Raw genomic sequence first — 20,347 nt, 5'->3', positions numbered from 1 at the left:
GTCGTATTTGTAGTGCCGTCATTTTATTACTAAATATTGCCTGTTGGATGGAGACCTATTGTATACTATGGCTTTATTTTACTAACCGATTTTGTAACTACGAAGACACATACGTAAATATGTTTTTTCTTTACTGAATGCTGTGTGACTTAGAGAGCTTTATTGTAATTGAGCCGTTTTATGTTTGTTTCAGTTGAAGTTTAAAATTAATATTGAAAAGAAAAGTAGATCTTATTTTATGATCTTCTATTATGCCGGAATGAAAATAAAACGGAAGAACAGTGTGTAGCGATGAGAACAGCAAGTTCCGAAGGTTATACTAGTGTTCAAAATAAATCCAAAGAGTGTGATAAGGAAAACTTTTCGAAACTACCTTTGGATAATGCGATAGATGGAAGTTCTAGTATGAATCCTAAAATTTTACCGCAAGTGGAAACTGAACAACGGATTCTAAAAAATGTTAACAATACGTCGAAAATTAGTTGTGGGTATAACGTTGTTTCAACTATCGAAGAACAATCATTACAAAACATAAGAGATAGGTCCAATAGTACATCATCATCCAGTTCTTCTACGTCATCATCTTCAAGTTCCAGCATATCGTCGTCATCATCAAAGTCTTCTTCATCAGCAGAAAAAAACGGAGGTGAAATGAACATTAACAGCTCACCTTCAACCATACCAGGCACTTCAACAGATTGCTCAAATATAATTTATGCCAGGCCTTTAATTCGCAAAAGACGTTCAAATAAAGACATTAACTACCGTCAATAGCAGTGCAATCAGAATGCATAGGTATACACGAGGAATCAGACGTTGATTTGTGTGACGCTGATTCGACTTATAACGATTCATCACTACGACGCTCTTTAAGTTGATCAACCACCACGTCTGACATTGAATTATTTTCACAGAATAAAAAATCTAGGAAGCGCGTGCGCAATTCATCTCAATGGAAACAAATCGCTTCGGAATTACGGAAAAGCTTACCAATAACTTTCAAAATCTAATAAGGAGGCACCTGCAAAAAAACTAAGAGGAAGTTGCGCTTGTAGTCTTCGTTGTTCTGATAATATAACCCCTGAGAAGAGATTCGAAATATTCAACTCTTATTGGCAGTTAAGTAATTTGGACTTGAAGCGATCGTTTATCAAGGCATGCATGATGGAGTTGAAACCAAAACATAAGTACACAAATGCTGCCAATCCTCGTAAACCAAACACAGCCTTTTATTTTACAGCCGATTGCCAAAGAATTTGCGTATATAAAACCTTTTTTATTAATACATTAGATATAACAGAGAGACAAATAAGAACTATGAAAATGAAAACAAATTCCAATGGTTTCGTAGAAGAAGATCTTAGAGGGCGTTCTATAAGCCGAACACCGATTGACCCAAGTCTTGTACAAGATATTAAAAACCATATTAATAGTATACTGCGCATAGAGTCCCACTATCTAAGATCTTCTACTACAAGAGACTATATTGATAATAACAAGAGTATACAAGAACTATGTAGGGATTTTAATAATAATCAAACCAAAGAAAAAACCTCACGCCCCACAGGGTTAGTGAAAAAAATGCAGGCAAAACATTAAATGTCATATTTTATTCAGATATTTTAATGGTCAAAACAAAAATAAATGGCAATAGCCTGTTTAGACTCTTATGCAATGGCGCATTTTGAAAAAATTCAATCAATAACGATAAACATTTGATTAAGGGACATAAACAGAACGAGGGGGACAATGCACATACTCGTAGTTTAATAGAAAAAGAAATAAAGAGAATCCTAAGATACCCTATATATAACCTAAGAGTTGCTAGAAAAATTAGCACTCAATTTAGAGTAAAAGAGTTAGATTACAATTTTTTATAGACTTCAAAGTGTTGCAGAATGAATAGGGGTATAACTTTAGGCAAGATGTTGATAAAAATGCAGTGGGTTGGAGAGACTATGATAGCGAGATAAAAGTGTTAAAATTTGTTAAGAACGATTTTTTTTTTACTATAAAAATTCATACACTGAAAAAGATTTTAAGGAAGTAAATATGGCAATAAAAGAAACAAAATGAAAGAAGTTGGTGAAATCACACTACCGAAGGCTTATAGTAACAAAGTAGAGATTGCAGAAAAAAAATAAAGGTCTGAGTTATCTTATAAGAACTAAAGCAATCCCTAGTACCCCCCTAATCCCGTAATCCCTAGTTTTGTAATTATTTACTACGTTAGTCATAATTTTGATCTCATTTTAGTTTTGAAGCAATTTATGTTTTTTGCCACTGTTTTGATTTCATAAATGTGTTTTTATTTTGTTAATTCTTACTTAGATATGTTTATAAACATTTTATAGCTAGTTATTCAAATTTAACTAAATAACTTTTGGTTTATTAGTGTTTATTAAGTGTTTTAATTGTTTTATATTCTTTTATAAAAAGTTTACTACATATTTGCAGATTATTTAAAACTATTGATTGTTTTATAAATTGAAACTAATGTATAACAAATATTGCGTTAAACTATTTGTTGGGAAATAATACTCAGTTGGGTATCCTCCACGTGTGATATGACTGATCCCAGTACTAAATATTATAAACATCTATTAAGGCATTTTCATGTCTGATTTTCTTATAGGTATTCATAAAACCAATATATATTTTGCTAAGTGACCTGATAATGTAATGGTGGTAGCACTACCGAAGCGTTGATAAGTGTTTAAGGATGATTAGTTAGGCAAAATTTCAAATTAAACAATTATGAAAGCAGACTCTGTGTTAAATTTTCCTTTAATTTAGTGAGTCATTTATAATTAAACTAGCATATTCCAAAATTAGTCGCCAAACAAAAATATATCATCAGAAATTAATCGCCCCTTTTTTAAATAGTCACAATTATTTTTTATGTTGTAAAGTAAATAAAAAACACAAAGTCAAATAAGCCAATATTATTAAATTGTTTTTCGGAAAATAAGTAACTTCTTTTTTTCAATAATTAATTAATTAATGTTCTAATTAGTTATACCTATAGTTTTAGTATACAATCATTAAAATAATTCCTAGTCTACGGTTAATGACTAAAATTGTGACATAAACCATTTAACTTAAAGTATTATAATCAAAAAACTAAAAAATAGTCAATTCTTCAGTTACATTTTTGGCGTTTACCAAAAAACAAGAATTTTGGATTAAGCCACTTCAATTCTAATGGTGCGATATATATAAACGCGAAAGGTCATTCATCACGAAATCTCCGAAACTATAACACCTACAAACTTGAAATTTGGCAAGTAGGCTCCTTATAGGACGTAGACATCCGCTAAGAACGGATTTTACGAAACTCAACCCCTAAGGGGGTAAAATGGGGGTTGGAAGTTTGTATGAGAGTCCCACGTTTTTGACGTAAGAGACTTGAAATTTAAAATGTAAGCTCTATAAATAGATGGTGAAAAGGTGTCTAAATAATGTATCTTTAGAAATCAACCCCTTTTTGGGTAAAAACGGGGGATAGTAGGTCGGCTCACTGATCACGAAATCTCCGAAAATATAACAGTTACAAACTTGAAATTTGGCAGAAAGGCTCCTTATAGGGCATAGACATCTGCTAAGAACGAATTTTACAAAATTCGACCCTTAAGGGGGTAAAAAGGGGGTTGGAAGTTTGTATGAAAGTCCCATGTTTTTGAAGTAAGAGACTTGAAATTTAAAATGTATACCTTATAAATGTTGAGAAGGTGTTCAAATAATGAATCTTTAGAAATCAACTCCCTTTTGGGGTTAAAACGGGGGATGGTAGGTTTACTCACTCATCACGAAATCTCCGAAACTATAACACCTACAAACTTGAAATTTGGCAGATAGGCTTCTTATAGGGCGTAGACATTCGCTAAGAACGAGTTTTACAAAACTTGACCCCTAAGGGGGTAAAACGGGGTTTGGAAGTTTGTATGAAAGTCCTATGTTTTTGAAGTAAGAGACTTGAAATTTAAAATGTATGCTCTATAGATGGTGAGAAGATGTCCAAATAATGTGTCTTTAGAAATCAATTCCCTTTTGGGGTTAAAACGGGGGGTGGTAGTTTGATTCATTCATCACGAAATCTCCGAAACTATAACACCTAGAAACTTGAAATTTGGCAAATAGGTTCCTTATAAAGTTTTGACATTTATTAAGAAGGGATGTTATGAAATTCGATCTCTAAGGGGGTTAAACGGGAGTTGGAATTTTGTATGAAAGTGTTATGTTTTTGAAGTAAGAGACTTAAATTTAAAATGTATGCTCTATAGATGGTGAGAAGGTGTCCAAATAATGTACCTTTAGAAATAAACTACCTTTTCGGGTTAAAACGGGGGATGTTAGGTTGACTCACTCATCACGAAATCTCCGAAACTATAATAGCCACAAACTTGAAATTTGGCAGGTAGGCTCCTTATAAGACTTCAACATTCTTTAAGAATGAATTTTACGAAACTTGACCCCTAAAGGGGTAAAACGGGGGTTGGAAGTTTATATGAAAGTCCTATGTTTTTGAAGTAAGAGACTTGAATTTTAAAATGTGTGCTCTATAGATAGTGAGGAAGTGTCCAAATATCTTAATCTTTAGAAATCAACTCCCTTTTGGGGTTAATACGGGGGATGGTAGGTTGACTCACTCATCACGAAATCTCTGAAACTATAACTGCTACAAACTTGAAATTTTGCAGATAGGTTCCTTATAGGGCGTAAACATCCGCTGAGAACGGATATTACGAAACTCGATCCATAAGGGGATAAAACGGGGGTTGGAAGTTTATATGAAAGTCATATGTTATTAAGGTAAGAGACTTGAAATTTAAAATGTATGCTCTATAGATGGCGAGGAAGTGTCCAAATAATACATCGTAATCTATATATATAAAAGAGAAAGGTCACTGATTGACATCACGAGAACTCAAAAACCGCTGGATCCATCCAAGATGGACAAAGATGAAATTTGGCAGGGAGGTAGATTATAGTTAGTAGACGTCCGCTAAGAACGGATTTTGCGATATTCCATCGCTAAGGGGGTTTAATTGGGGTTGATAGTTTGTATGAAACATATACAGTAGCAACAAGTTCGCCTGATAGGTTATTCATACTGCAGCCTGAAAATAAAACTAAAAATGTGGTGTATAGAGAGGTTTTATAAAAATAACTATTAAATTATACTAAATTGTGCCTTTGAAAAAGTTACTCAGAGTGATAAGCATTTCAAGTGACTGAAATAAAAAAATAATTTGCGTTAAGCATCTTAATAGTAATGCATATCTTCATAACCACGCGGACGTAGTCGCGGGCAACAGTTAGTGTATTATAAAACAAAGTTCCCAAAAGCGTATGTGACCGATTCCCTCAAAATCTACTTAACGGATTTTCATGCGGTTTCACAAATGGAGAGAGGGCTTCAAGAGGAAGGTTTACGGAACGGCAAAGCCGATTTTGATGAGAGTTTCACTGGAAGTTTGCCGGGAAAACTTTGTGACAAACTGATTTCAACGCGGGCGAAGCCGCGGGCACAGCTAGTTATATTATATTTATTATCTATTTATATATTTCTTTAAACTAAAAAACCTACATAAAACATGGAATCATCCTTCGTATGTAATTATGTAATACTAGCTTCTGCGCGCGACTTCGTCCGCGTGGAACAGAGGCGCGCGCAATACTTGATCATTATTTTGCTGCGATGTTAAAACTGCGATATCTCCTGAGACACTCATTGAAATCGAATTATGTAAAGAGCTATTTTGTTTTAGATTAAATACTTGTGCTGAATAACGTATTTATTTAGATAAGGATTAATATCATGTTTATAAAAACATCTTCGCAAATAATGCATTATTTTAGAACAAACTTGGTTAGCATAAAAAAAGTTATAGTGAGCCAACCTTAAAAGATATATTATGCTGTCACGGACTTTTTTTAGAACTTTTAAAGAGGATCAATTTTGTTATACATGATTTTTGCGAAACTTTAACTGTTTTCACAGCGCACGCACCGGAAGCTCTCAAAAAGAAAAAGGAACCCCCGATTTTGAAACACTCTACATTGGTGCTCCGCTTCTTTTGGTCTTAGCGTAATGATATATAGCCAATAACCTCCTTCGATAAATGGGCTATCTAGCACTAATAGAATTTTTCAAATCGGACCAGTAGTATTTGAGATTAGCACGTTCAAACAAACAAACAAACTCTTCAGCTTTATAATATTAGTATAGATATAAATTACATAATAACATACAAGCGACATGTGGATTTCGCGGTAACAAAAAGAACTGACGATACATATAAAACATTTGAATTATTTTATGTAACAGGAAAAATACGTCAAATAAAATAGTAAGATTTATTTGATGTTACATTGAGACGTGAAATCCTTATACAGGTTTAGTCACATGTTAAGGTTTGGAAAATGTATTACCTACCTAGCATTATTTTATGTATTCTGATGTTTTCTCGCAACGATTTTGAAATTGGTTGCCATAAAAATTAACAGAAGTAAAAGAAGCATTTGAAGCTTTGAAAATAATTCGACTGATTGAAATCAATTTTGATATCTAGTTAATTCAGTTATTAGTGTGAATGGTACAATATTTCTATCTAATGGTACAATGTTTATAGTACTTCAAGAGCACTCTTATTTTTAACTTTTCTAAATATATTGAAAAAATTTTAAGAGCCATTTCACAAAAATCGGTAACAATCCGCGAAATTGTAATATTTTGACGTCGTTAATCTCAGTGTTGGATGCAATAATGTAATTTATATTCTTGAAATATAATAGAGCAACCTTTGTTGTAGTCCATAGTCAGATCAGAATTTTGATTTATATTATGTGTATAAAATTATTAACCTTTTCATCAGCCTCCTCCCTGGGTAAACGGTCGCAATGTATACTTTGAAGTCCTACTTTTCAATAACCTCTACGTTGAAACCATTTTAAAAAAATATCATAATATGTGGAATATAATTTTGTTGTCCACTATCATAGATTTTTATTCCATTTGTATCTCTATTAAACGATAAAAAAAAATTAAAGTTACGAATATTTTCCAAATAAGTACAATTTTAAATGCGATATTTCTCTTAGAAAACTAAGAAATTTTAACGAACTATCTTCATCAAAGTAAACTTACATCATTAAGGAATACAAAAAAAATAATTAAAAGATGTAATTATTTTTAATACATTTTATATTAAATAATAAAAAGATAGTATATATTGCCACGCATCAAGCCCGGTAAATCAGTCGAGCGCTAGCGCTCTTAGAGGTAAGGTCCACGCCAAATTCTGCGCAGCCGTCTCTTTCGCTCACACGCGCCAAGCGCCTGTTGTTATAGCGGATAAAACGCATTTGATACTTTCATAATAAAATATAAATAAAATAAACATATTACGAAAATGACTGTAAAATAATATAATGATAATTTCTGTAAACAAATGTATAATTTAATTTTCTTTTCTCACACTATCAATACAAATAGGCATTTCAATCTGTTTGTCTTGTTATTTGTTAATTAATATGTTTGTCGGTGTCGATGTCATATGCTTTTTTATTCATATCGTAAATATTAGATTCATTCGTAAACTGAAAAAACTAAATCAATTTAAAAAAAATTGTTTCATAAAATTGATTTTTTTAATTTTATTTTAAATTTATTGACTGTTGTTATATAACATACTTGAAATTTTTAACAAATTAATTATGTAAAAAACATTTTATACCATAGTTATAATTTTTATTATACATCAGAAAATGATCACGATGGTCTTTTGGTTGTCACACTATACGTACTAGCACAAAGATCGCGCGGCTCGTACGACTCGCGCGATGCGACCAAATTTACCTAAACTTGCAGAGCGTAAAATTGTGAAATGGCTCTTAAGCATGAAGAAGAACAAAAACAAGTAAAATATAAAAAAAGTTGAAGTAAATTGTTACTTAGCTGAACAAAGAACAATATTTTTTTAATGAAATGAATGAATTAATTTTTAATAAAAGAAAAACGTGTTTACGTCTAATGTCATGAAACAAATAGAAATTGAAAGATAAAAAAAGAGGCGTCCTCGGGTATCGGATTATACCCAGAGCTTCTAGTGCTTCGGGCTGTATAACTAAGGTTACTCAATGTGCCGTCTGAAATAACGCTGGTTCCTGCCTTTGATCTGTCGAGGTCCTTAAGATGTTGCTCTTCACAAAAGGACTATTGACCGACATCACAAGATAAAATAACTATCGCTAAGTCTACACTCTACATCACGGTGGCATAGGAAACTAGATCACAATATTTACTTAATTCCCATTATATTATAACTAACGGAGCTTTCTTAAATATATTTGTATACCTATTTAAAAATTTCGCGTCACGGTGTATGTTCTAGATAAAATCCGAAACCACTGTACCGAATTTCATCAAATTTTGTAAGCATCTGTAATTTGGTCCAACTTGGTGTGTGTTGCTCTTCCTGGCAAGGCCCAGGGCCTGTCTGGGTACGGGCCTCAGGGCTACCCTCTTTACCCGGGCTTGCATCACCGGGGCCTTGCGTCACATCATTGCGGCCCTAATGGTGTGTGTGCGGGTCTTCCTGACAGGCCCGAAGGTCTGTCCGGGTACGGGCCTCGAGGTTACCCTCTTTACCCGGGCTTTCTTCTCCGGGGCTTCGCCTCCGGGATCATATCCTTTCGGCCCTATTGGGCCAGGGTCGCAATGCCCTTGGGGTCATCGTCTCATTTAGGTAATTCCTTATTAAGGTTCTCTACTATATCGGGATGTCCTCCCCCGCGTCGCTCGGATCGTCGCCACCACTGTCCGCGCTGGGTCGGCTCGGCGGTGGTTGCAGGAGCTCGCGTGGTAGAGGACGCCCTTCTGGCGGTCTCGCATGTAGGGGTGCGATCCCGTGGAGGTGTACGCACGCGCCATTGTCCGCGCGAGCAAACATGGCGCGCGCCAGTCGGCGCACGTACTCCTCCACGGTGGGCGTCCTGGTGTCTCTATGCAGTACGTTATTCTTGACGTACCACGGAGCTCCTGCGATCAAGCGCAGGCAGCGGTTCTGCTGGACTTGCAATCTTCTGGCCTGGTGTGCCGAGCAGAGAGCGTACCAGGCCGGGGCCGCATACGTCAGGCGCGAGCGGACGTAGGCACCGTAGACCATCAGTTTGGTTCTGAGGGGTAGTCTTGATGACCAGACGGAATGGAGTTTCGACCGGGCTGCCGCTGCATGGCTCACCGCACGATTGACCGTGGGAACCATGCGCAGTCTCCGGTCGATGTCGACCCCCAGATACCTAACTGAGGTCCTCCACTCTACGTCCTGGCCTCGGAGTTTCAGCTGACGCAGCGGCCTGGAGCCGCCGGTGAGTAGAGCGGCCGTCTTCCCAACGTTGACGGCCATCCTCCACTTGTCCAGCCACTCCGGTAGCAAGTCCAGCAGACGCTGCATTCTGTTGGTGGCGACGATCTGGTGATAAGACGATGCAAAGAACGCGCTGTCGTCCGCATACAGGGCCAACAGCACGTCCTCCTCCCCCTCACGCAAGTGATTGCGGAGGGTGGGGATGTCGTCCGTGTACGCCGCGTAGAGCCGCGGCGACAGACAGCTGCCTTGGGGTACTCCAGCTCGGATTGGGCGTGGCTGGGAATCCACCCCGTCCACCGAGACGAAGAAGCTCCGGCCTTCCAGGAACGACGCTACCACTCGCACATACGCGGGCGGTGCTGTCGTGGCAATCAACTTGGCCAGGAGCCCGGCGTGCCATACACGGTCGAAGGCCTTCTCCATGTCGAGAAAGACCCCGACCGTGCAGTGCCGGTTGTTGAGCTCACTGGCCAAGTAGCTGAGGACCCTCGCCAGCTGGAGCGACGTCGAGTGGCTGCTGCGAAAGCCGAACTGCTCCTCGCGCATGGGCAGATGCGGCGCGAGTCTCCGCAGCAGCAGTCGCTCGAACAGCTTGGCGATGTGCGAGAGTAGCGTAATGGGCCGGTAGCTTCCCGGGTGTCGGCGGTCCTTCCCCGCCTTGGGTAGAACCACGATCTTCCCGGTCTTCCACACGACGGGGAAGTGTCCGGTCTGGAATATCCCGTTGAATGCCTTCGCGAGCGCTGCGAGGCATCCAGTAGGCAGCTGCATCAGCGCGGCAGTTGGTATGCCGTCGGGTCCCGCGGCCTTCCGCTTAGGCAGGCGGGCAACCGCCTTCCTGAGCTCAGACAGGGAGATGAGGTCGCCTCCCTGGAGCTCCGGGATGGGGCCCGACAGGAACCTTTCCACCGTCTCGTGGACTGCCGCGTGATGACGGACGACATTTGCATCAGTCGTATTCGGCGCGTTGGGGGAGAACTGGTCTTCCATATACTCCGCCAGGATTTCTGCTCTATCTCTGGCGGAGTATCTTCTGTTACCCGCTCTATCCATGAGCGGGTAAACAGGCAAGTCACGTCCGGTAAGTTTCTTGCAGAGGGTGTATAAATTCGTGTCGTGCTCGGATGCTCGATCGATGGTGTCCTCCCAGTCACACACATCGAGAGCCACGAGCGCACGTGACACCTCCTCTGCAAGGCGATTAAGGTCGCGCTTCACCCTCGGGCACCTGGAGCGTGCCCAGAGTTTACGCAACTGCCTCTTCTTGCGTAGTTTCTCGCGAAGCGAGACAGGCAGTTGGTCCCTGCTGATCGATGGCGTGGGTTGCATTGTAGTAGCCTCGTCGAGGGCCGTTTTGATGGCTCCGGTGATAGTTTGAAGTGCCCCCTCGACTTCGGCATCAGTCGAAGCAGGGACCGTAAACTCCAGCCCTGTAAGTGCCCTGGTAAAGCGGTCCCAGTTAGTCCGCGACCGTGGTCTTCTGGGTACCAGGACACTTTGCTGGAGGGTGAGCGCGATCAGTATCGGGTGGTGTTGAGTGTCGAGATCATAGATGACCTCGACATCTAAATGGTGTTTAATCCCCTTGTGCAGCACGATGTCCAGCACGTCCGACCGCTGGCTAGCGGCTGTGGGCACGTGAGTAGGCGCTCCTGGGCCCACTACGCCGTAGCCGTGCCGCTCGCTGTCCTCCAGCAGGCACCTCCCCGCCGGGTTGATCACGCGAGAGCCCCACGCCGGATGCTTCGCGTTAAGGTCCCCCGCGATTATGGAAGGCGCCTGCGAGGTAAACAGCGTCTGGACATCCGCGCTGCAGAAGGGTAGTCCGGGTGGCTTGTAGGCGGCATACAGGATTAGCTCCTCATCCCCTCCGGCACACACTCGAACCCCTTGCGTGCGTATGCTGACAAAGGGTGAGTGTGCCAGGTCTTCGTGCACGATGTCCCTCCGCACCAGGGCTGCCGTACCCCTATATGGGTATCCCCGGGGAGAGACTTCGTCGCGCCGGTACACGTAATAGTTGGGGACTCGGAGCTCGACGTCGTTCGAGAGCTTGGTCTCGCCCAGGAGAATCACGTGCGCGTTCTGCGACTGGGCGAGCAACGTGAGCTCCCGAACGTGCCCCCTGATGCCGCCTGGGTTCCAGTAAAGTATCCTTAGCTGGAATTTAGCTGTGTGAGGGCAGCAATTCCAGCCGAGATCGCCGGCACAATGTCCTGACCCTGGGTGTACGCCACCAGGATCGACGTAAGGGCCTCCATGAACAGCCGGATCGCGGCAACCGTGTCCGGGTTCGGGGCCCTGGATGTTGTTGGTCTTGAGGAGGGGGGGTCTCGGTCGCTCGGCGCAGGTGCCGCCTCCTCTCGTTGCCGCGGCTGCGGAGTCGAGGCGGCTGCGGGTTCCGCCCGGGCCGGCCTGGCCGCCCGCTTCCTGCGTCTGGTCTTCTTCTTCTTTTTGTTGGGCTTGTTGGTGTTACCTCCCCCTGTTCCAGCCTGCTGTTGCTGCTGGCCTCTGGCAGTAGGAGGGTTGGCGGGTGCGATCAATGTGGTAGGAGGCCTAGGCTCCGCTCGCTCCGTCGAGGGGGGCTCCACAGGTCCCTCTTCCTGTGGAGCTCCTCCCAACCCCTCGGCTTGGGTCTTTGGCTGTTCCTTTTTCTTCATTGCACCTTTGCGCCGCGGTTGCGGCACTGGTGCAGGTGGCGGTTCAGGGTCGGTTAACACGACCTGTTGGCGCGCGGGGGGGCGGGACGGAGCCAACGAGATGCCCCTCTTCCTCGCCTCACGCTTGAATACCGCGCACCTGCGGTCCTTAGCGGTGTGCGCCTTCTTACAATTGGCGCATGTTGGAGGCTCGTCTATGGGTCTGGGGCAGTCCCTCGCCAAGTGTTCGCCGGCGCAGCGAACACATTTTATCGGCCGATGGCAGTTGGCCGACGCGTGGCCAAAGGCCTGGCAGCGGTGGCACTGGGGGGGCGCCCTGTTGCCCCGCCACGCCTCGATGACTAGGCCGGGCATGCATAGCAATTCTGTAACTCCGTACAGCTGGGTGAGCTCTTCAACGCTCATGTGCGCCAGCTGCACGAAGAACACGCACCCGTGTCGGCCCCTGGTGGGCGGGATGCCCTTGGCCCGTTCCGCAGGGAACCCCAGTTCCTGCAGAGCCGCCAGCACCTCCTCGGGCGGCGTGTCAAAGGGTAGCCCTCTGATGGCCACCTTGGCGGGCAGTTCCGAGGCAGGACTGTAGCAGAACCAAGAGATAGATTGGTCCTGCTGCATGGCCTCCTCCAGGTACCTCTGCACCACCCTAAACTCCTCAGGAGAGCTGGGCAGGAAGCGCACTCCCTTCCCCAGCGGTCGTGCATTCGGGGCGCGTCCAAGTCTCTTCCTTATTTCCCCGAAGTGCCGGGTCCAGTTGGGGAGACACTCGGCAGTGATCGGGGGATAGGCCGATCTGGGCGTCTTATTGGTCGCGCTAGTCGCTGCGGCGGCAGTCCTCGGAGGCTGCACCGCTTGGCTCCTGGGCGAAGGCGGTGCAGCGGCGACCGCGGCGTACGACGCGGTCGACGGTCCGGCCTGAGGAGACGACGGTCTTGAGGGGTCCTTGTCCACCGCCATGGAGGGCAGGGCTGCGTAACTCGTCGAGTCACGCGGCCACGACGGTTCGGACTCGGACTCCCCCAACCGAAGCGTTCCGCGCTCCAGTGAGGGTGGAGATTGAGGCGGGTCCACGTGCGCTATAACCAGCGCTTCACCGGCGGCTTCTTTCACCGAGGAGGAGTCGCACTCCGGCGAGACAAGTCGCGGGCGCTTATCCTCCTCGTCCTCTGATCTCGGCGAGGATCCCTCCGAGCGAGCCCGCTTCGCCCCTTCTGCGCTCGCCGTAGATGCAGCTACGGCGGCTGCGAAGTTCGCGTCAGCGGCTCCAGTGGTCTCCTCGTCCGGGTGATCGGCCGGGCGATCGGCCGGGCGATCGGCCGGGCGATCTGCCGGGCGATCTGCCGGGCGATCGGCGTTGGCAATTCTTATCCGGGGGCGGGGTGCGGGGGGAGGCGCGACGGCTTCAACCGTCTGGTTGAAGATGTCGCGGCGGACGACGGTACGCGGTATCCCGGACCGCCCGCCTCTCCTACTCCGCTGCTCGCGAGGAGGGGGTGGTTCCCCCCCCTCCGACATGATGGTACGTCCTTGTCCTCAGCACCCTAGCGCTCCAGGTCGCCGGTAGCCCTCGGCGCGTGCAACCCAACCGGGTGAGACCCCGAAGGGAGGCCCAGCTAGGCGCCCGCGAGCAGGTACCGGTTACCGCAGAACGCAGGCAAAGTCGGGTACGTGGGTAGTCTTGACGGTGATACTGCGGGGGCTTTTCCTCATGAAAAGCGCGCAGGATCAGGGTGTAGAATCCTTGGCGGGGCGCTGTGCACCACGAAAACGGCCCGGCCGCTTCCTCAAGCAAAGCCGGGTGGCTTTGCGAGTACAACTGGCACCGGGGGTTAGCGGGGGGCAGGATGAGACTCACCAAGGTAACTACACTAGCGTAACTGCAAAAAAGAACACGGCCCTAATGGGAGACAGGGTAGTTTTTATCTCTATTAGACCCGGTAGGTGGCGCTGCTATCGGTATGTAAGCAATCAAATTTGGTAGCTATTTTCCGGGCAGGACACCGTCTGCTGGGTCCACTAGTAATTTTGATAAAATTTATATATCACGAATACCTACGTACGTTGAAATAATTTAAAGAATAGAATTAATTTATAACAACTAACCAAAGCAAATTTTTTTTATTATAGGAATGCACATAAAAATATTTAGGTTAATGTGAGCTTCCGACGATTCAAAATGCAAATTACGCACAGAAAAATCTGTTAAAAACCCTGGAGTTACTCTTTTAAAATATCTGTCAATCATTATAATAAAAAATAACATCAAATTATTTTTGATGTGACAACGTCTAACAAATAGATGAACGCGGCATGCACGAAAAAGGATGACGACGGATGAAGGATCATTGCGTTACGCTCACTGTCCCGTTATTCCATATACTAATCACTGAGAAGTGATAGTATATGGAATATAGATAGATATAGATAGATGCGACGCTAGCTGTTATGACGTTGACGTTATCACGTTAAACTATCGTCCGTAAACCAACTTTACAGACAATCAAATTTTTTTAGATATTTTTTTTTAATTAACATCAATTTTCTATTCCATAATGCTACAAAACTTACATTTTCTATGAAAGATTTCCATCGTAAGTAAATCCACTTTCAATGTCCGATTCAAACAACATTTTCAGTGTTAATTGAAGTTAAAAACACTATCGGTAGTACGATAGTAGAACTAGTTTTATGCGCTCACCACAAGCAATGAAGATAAAACTCGAAGTAGGTACATTGAAAATGTTTGCTGACTTTCCAGGTTATAACTGATTAAACTCGTTTATTAACAAGTCTCAGTTACTCAGCAGAGTTCTCAGTATAGTCAAATTTTAATATATTTTATTAGAAAAGATATTAATAATTAATCTCTATGGCTTCGCGTTTTACCTTACAGATTTTTTACTGCTGTTTCCTTGAGAAATGGAGCTTTGATATTAAATATTTAATAGTCACTAAAAGTCTATAGCTTTTTATTTCAAACCATCTTTTGAAAATATGAACAAATGTTGTGTAACATTTTAATCAACATAAATTATATGCTTTTAGACTGAAATTCTTAGAACTATTTTGGTTGAATACACTAATACATTCAGATTTTCTTCGGATGTATAAATTGCACTTTATATAGTTATAATACAATACATATTATAGTATTGATTTAATACTGTTGCCTACTCTAGTTGGAGACGTTGATAAAAATTTTAGAAATTAAACTGATTTTTTGTCCCATTTAAATGTCATTGTTACAATTTTATTTTAATACGATATTTATATATGATTTTTATAATACTATTACCATTCTTTTAGTCAGCGTTTAAGGCATCAACTCTATTATTATTAAAAATGTACTGTTTATAAAATCGACCGTGATGAACGGTGTCAGTGCTTTCATTTCCTAGAGGCCTATATCCAACAGTGGACTGCAATAGGCTGAAGTGATGATGATGAGGATGAATATTATATTTACTAACTCCCTCCCTATACTTCTCGCTCCGATGGAATAGACTCATTTTATCTTCCTTGCTTACTAAATATAATTTTTGCTAACTATACTATATTATAAATAATATTATCATAAACGTCCTATAAATAAAATTAACCCAAGTAACTAAAGTAAATAACTACCATTGTTATGGGGTATATTAAACTAAAGCGCCTCTGGTTGCCATTATTTTTAAGTGCCCATGGCCCGTGCCCGAAAGCTAAAGGTGGCCCTTTGTAAAGCCAAATTGAACTACAGGATCAATTCCTATTCGCATCCATATAGCAACACTCTCAAAATTTATTTTCTAACCCTATCTTAGGTCCGACAGAAGCATCATAAATTCTTATTATATGAACAAGTTTAAATGTAACTTACGCTGTCTAAATCAATTTCCTACCTACAAAGCTATAAGTTCTTACGTAATAAATTGTGAATCGATACGCAATAGCCCAGTGATGTCAGTATTTGAAGCTATATAGCTGACATACCTACTGATATACGTATATTCTCAGAATTGCCAAACATGTATATGTATATATTATTTATTTAAATTGTATTGATAAATTTTAAAGTAGCATTTACGAATAGATTGAACTTAATGAAAATATTAAAAAATATTATATTTTCTCGAACGAGATGATGAGTTTTTATTATTTATTTTTTAATAGGACTCTTCTTATACTATACACGAAAGCAATCGCAGCTACAAAATTGAACGAGGCAACGACTAAATGGTATTGACACCGATATCAACGAATAGCCATTGTCATAGAGATGGTTATGCAGATATAATCGGTACAATCAGAAATAGCTCGTATAGATTAAACTTTAGGAACGAATTTACAAGTGTTCATATAAAATGCTGATTTTTATATTACTCGGAGACAAAAAAGCCAGTATTTTTATTTTATGTGAACATTTTTCTCTTACATTTTTCACGTCTAACTATTTCCGTCACAGCTATTGTTTTATACTAATGAATTAACGAAAAATAAAACAATACTCGTAATTAAATTTTATATATGATATTTATTATTCAACATTACAAAATAATATCACTATGAAATACATGCTAAAATTAATTAACATGTACTACAATGGGTTATGCATAACGGTTTTAGCTTATGATGACTATAAATTCTAATATTAATATCCTAAAAAAAATCAATATCCTAAAGACTTTCTCTCTTATTGTTAAAAAATATGAACCGACGATTAAATTTAGAGAACATTTCCACACTATCATATTTCCTATGTAACCTCTGACTCGCCAAAGTCGATAACAAAGTTTAATTAGTTATGTTAGTTCAACTGTTCCGACCTAACTATTAAATGGCTGATCATTACCACAGATAATTATGCGCAAGCTTTATTTGAATTTGTTGAAAGTTAACACAGCCTTCTCGACGTCTGAAACTTTTTGCAGGTTTGCCTTTTTACTAGTGAACTTACTCTTTAGAAATGTCTGCTTTTTTTAGTAATTAATTGGACATTCTAACTAACCGAAACTTGTTTTTTAAAATAACGTTTATAAAATTCACACATATGTATGAGTTTTATAGTATTATGATTATATAGATCTTAAATTTTATGATAGCTTTAGCGTTTGTCGTTCATAATTTATATTTTTATTAGCATTATAAGTTACCAGGATTTCAATGTTAAAGAAATGTATTCGAAGAACAATGTGACGAACAGATTAAGTTATTAAATAATGCAGGGAATGAAAGAGAATTTTTTATATCGCAAAGCATCAATGAACAACAAATAAGATTCAAAACATGCAAACGTAATTGTAAAACAACGATACTCAGTAGCAAAGCTGTCGAAGTCGAGTCTTAAAGCATAATAGTATTGCATATTTTAATTTTATACATAGGGCAAGTCAGGCGAACCGTCTTATCAGTCCAATTTGCATAATACGTACACGCCTGCAACCGCTTTTGATATTGCTAGGAGATTATTGCCGTATAAGCCGACGTCTTTGCTACCCTCAATGAGATTCCACGTCAGCATCACCCTGCTATCGACTAACGCAATCACCATGTTTTCGTTGTGCCCGTTTAAGTTTACTCTGCGGTTCTAGAGTAATGTGACGAGACAATTCACGGTCTTATCTTTAATACGTTGTTATCCAGTTCTGTCAAGAAATGACGGTAGTTAACAACGGCTTACTCACATCACTATGTTATTAAATTATTAATGAAGATAGTAGCACAAACATTTATCATTATTAGTCAGCGTTCTAGAATATACATATACATCATATGTAAAAAAGACTCATCTTACTTTAATTATATGAGTAGACTTCAGATATGCTTAGTAATAAAGATTTAAAATTTAGTTGATTAAGTATAATTGCAAATCTTCTTCTAGAGTGTACTGACTATTTTTTCTTCGACCTACGTTGTATAAAACCGCATAAATTTTTACTGACTTTATCGATTTTGATGATACTTACTTTAATCGAAAGCTAATGGTTGTTATGTAGTCTTATATAAATTTGACTGAGATCTGATTACTACTTTTTGAGTAATCTTCGATGCCGCGTATTTATAAGACGGTGCAACTCCACCCCACGCCAATGCCATCTATCTGACTTCATTAAAACTAAGTGAAGAATCGATTCAAAGATACATCTGCTATAACGTAGCGAGCTGTATTATCCACTATGGTAGCAGTTTATTCTTTACGGATGCTTGTTTTGTAGTCACATTTAAATTTTATCGCGAACTGATGACTACTTTTTGAGTAATCTTGGATGGTGCGTATTTACTTGACTATTTTTACGTCTACTTACCTTGTACTTGTCGATGTAATTGAAGTCAGTTTTTTTTTGTTTGCTAGCAAACACAATTATAACTGTAAGCTCTTCCTTAGTTTTTTACCAATTAATATCGTATAGGACTACAAATAGAGATAAGCTGTGAGATTTAACTGTGCAATACATCAACGATCTCTTAGTTTTCTCTTAACCATTTACATATTCTAATATATGTTTCAGAATATAATACAGTCGGAAAACAACATCGAAGAAAAGCTTTTAATAAGAATTGACAAAATGTTGCTTTGTCAAAGATTCAGTAAAATATTGAATTCGAAATTCAGACACAATCAGTCCACCAAAAGATAATTGGATTTTCAATAAGAAATTTTCTTTATAAAGCAAAAAAAAAATCTTTTTTTTCTTAAAAATGAGTACAATATCGTATATATTGAAAATTCCACTATAAGAGAGTAAAAATTTATAGAACCAAAAAATTTAATATGCTAAAAAGACTAAAATAAACTTTCACTTTGGAACTATACATATTACTTTTTTGGGATAGTATGTGATATAAATAAATATAGATGATAGTGCACTTCAACAGCGCTCGGACGGGCCGCCTCTGGTCGGAAACGCGTTTACGATGCTTTTGGTTGCAGGTGTCTATACCGCTCTACGGTAATCGCTTACCAGCAGATGACAACTACGTTTGTTTTGTGAACCTAGATGTGTCAAATAATTGGTTGTCTGCAAAGTCAGTTTACGGACGATAGTTTTACGTGATAAAAAGGAGTTGATTGAAAATTAAAATTTTTTCGAATTAAAATTTATTTGTACGAACTGCTAGCCAATGCTTGGGCCGATCGTGCCTCTCTATCGATTGTTCCGCGCTCTCATTTGCACGCTCAGGCTCAGGCGGAACGTGATTCTTTTTCGTGCGTGTGTCGGTGTTCATCGATTTATAAGTTATCACGTCAAAAAACAAACTTAATACAGACAACATGATACAGCTTTACGTTTTGATGTATGTAGTGTGATGTAATACGTAATTTTTTATTCGAAATAAATGACATCTTTTTTTCAGTACAGTAAATAACGTGTGTAATGTAAATTTTAACTTATAAAAAAAGTTTTGTCTCGATGTTCCTAGTAATTTTAACATAACGCGTACATAAACTTGAAGCGATTTCTGTTTGGCCATCCTATTTATGTACAAAAAAAAAAAAACTTATTGGACTCAAAATAATTACAATATTCGTTAAATAACTTGTTATACGAATATTACTATTACCTAATGTAAATGTTATGAAAAACTGTTGATTTTAATTAATTTAAAGAAACAAACAATTACCTCAAAAAAGAGATAAGACTCTTCAAACGTAAATTATGTTATCACTCAGAATGATCTCGACGAAACTGATCCCCTTACTGTTAGCGCATCTAAATGAGTTAAAATTATATCAGTATCGGAAAGCATTGGCAACCATTATATCACACAACACAATTATCAAAAGCAAGTACTAAAATAAAACGAGGTTAATAAATAACATTAAAAGTAAACTCATAGAAAATAATTTCAAAAGTTAGGACACCTCCTTCCGGCAACGGGTATTTAAAAAGCTTTTATTCGAAATGAAGGAAAATATATAAGTAAAAGGTTGTTAAATAGCAATCCCCTCACCCGTTAAAAGACGTTCGAGCAAAGCTCATGAAGAGTTATGCCTCGTATTTTATAAGGAGGCGAGAATCTGCATCCATATGTTCGTTCAGACGATTAAATCCGTTTTCCATATTCGCTTAAACCTTGCACATCTGCAGTCTTACAATTTAAAATGTAAAAATAAAACTGATGTGTGAATGTAATACTTCTTTCATTTTATCTTGTCACAATGTATAATAAGATAGCGCGTTGATTTGCCGGAGATCTACAAATATAATTGTAGTTAAATATAGTATTGTTGAATAAGTAAAAATTTTTTTCACGGTTAATACTCACAGAATATAATTTTTAAGCTTTAAAGTTCACTATTAACATTTACTGATACGAGAATTACCGCTATTGTTA

The 20,347-nt window shown here is 40.1% G+C and overlaps 1 protein-coding gene across 1 annotated transcript; it reads left to right on the top strand.

The window, feature by feature from the left end:
• The first annotated feature begins 291 nt into the window (after positions 1-291).
• Positions 292-774, top strand: LOC123658887 (osteocalcin 2-like). The gene has a single exon (XM_045594177.1). It carries the CDS (start codon positions 292-294, stop codon positions 772-774), a length of 483 nt encoding a protein of 160 aa, XP_045450133.1.
• Positions 775-20,347: the final 19,573 nt, after the last annotated feature.

The sequence above is a fragment of the Melitaea cinxia genome, chromosome 13, assembly GCF_905220565.1.
Source record: "Melitaea cinxia chromosome 13, ilMelCinx1.1, whole genome shotgun sequence".
Lineage (NCBI taxonomy): Eukaryota > Metazoa > Arthropoda > Insecta > Lepidoptera > Nymphalidae > Melitaea > Melitaea cinxia.
Note: the sequence above shows the minus strand (reverse complement) of the source record. Positions and strands in the feature narration are given on the sequence as shown.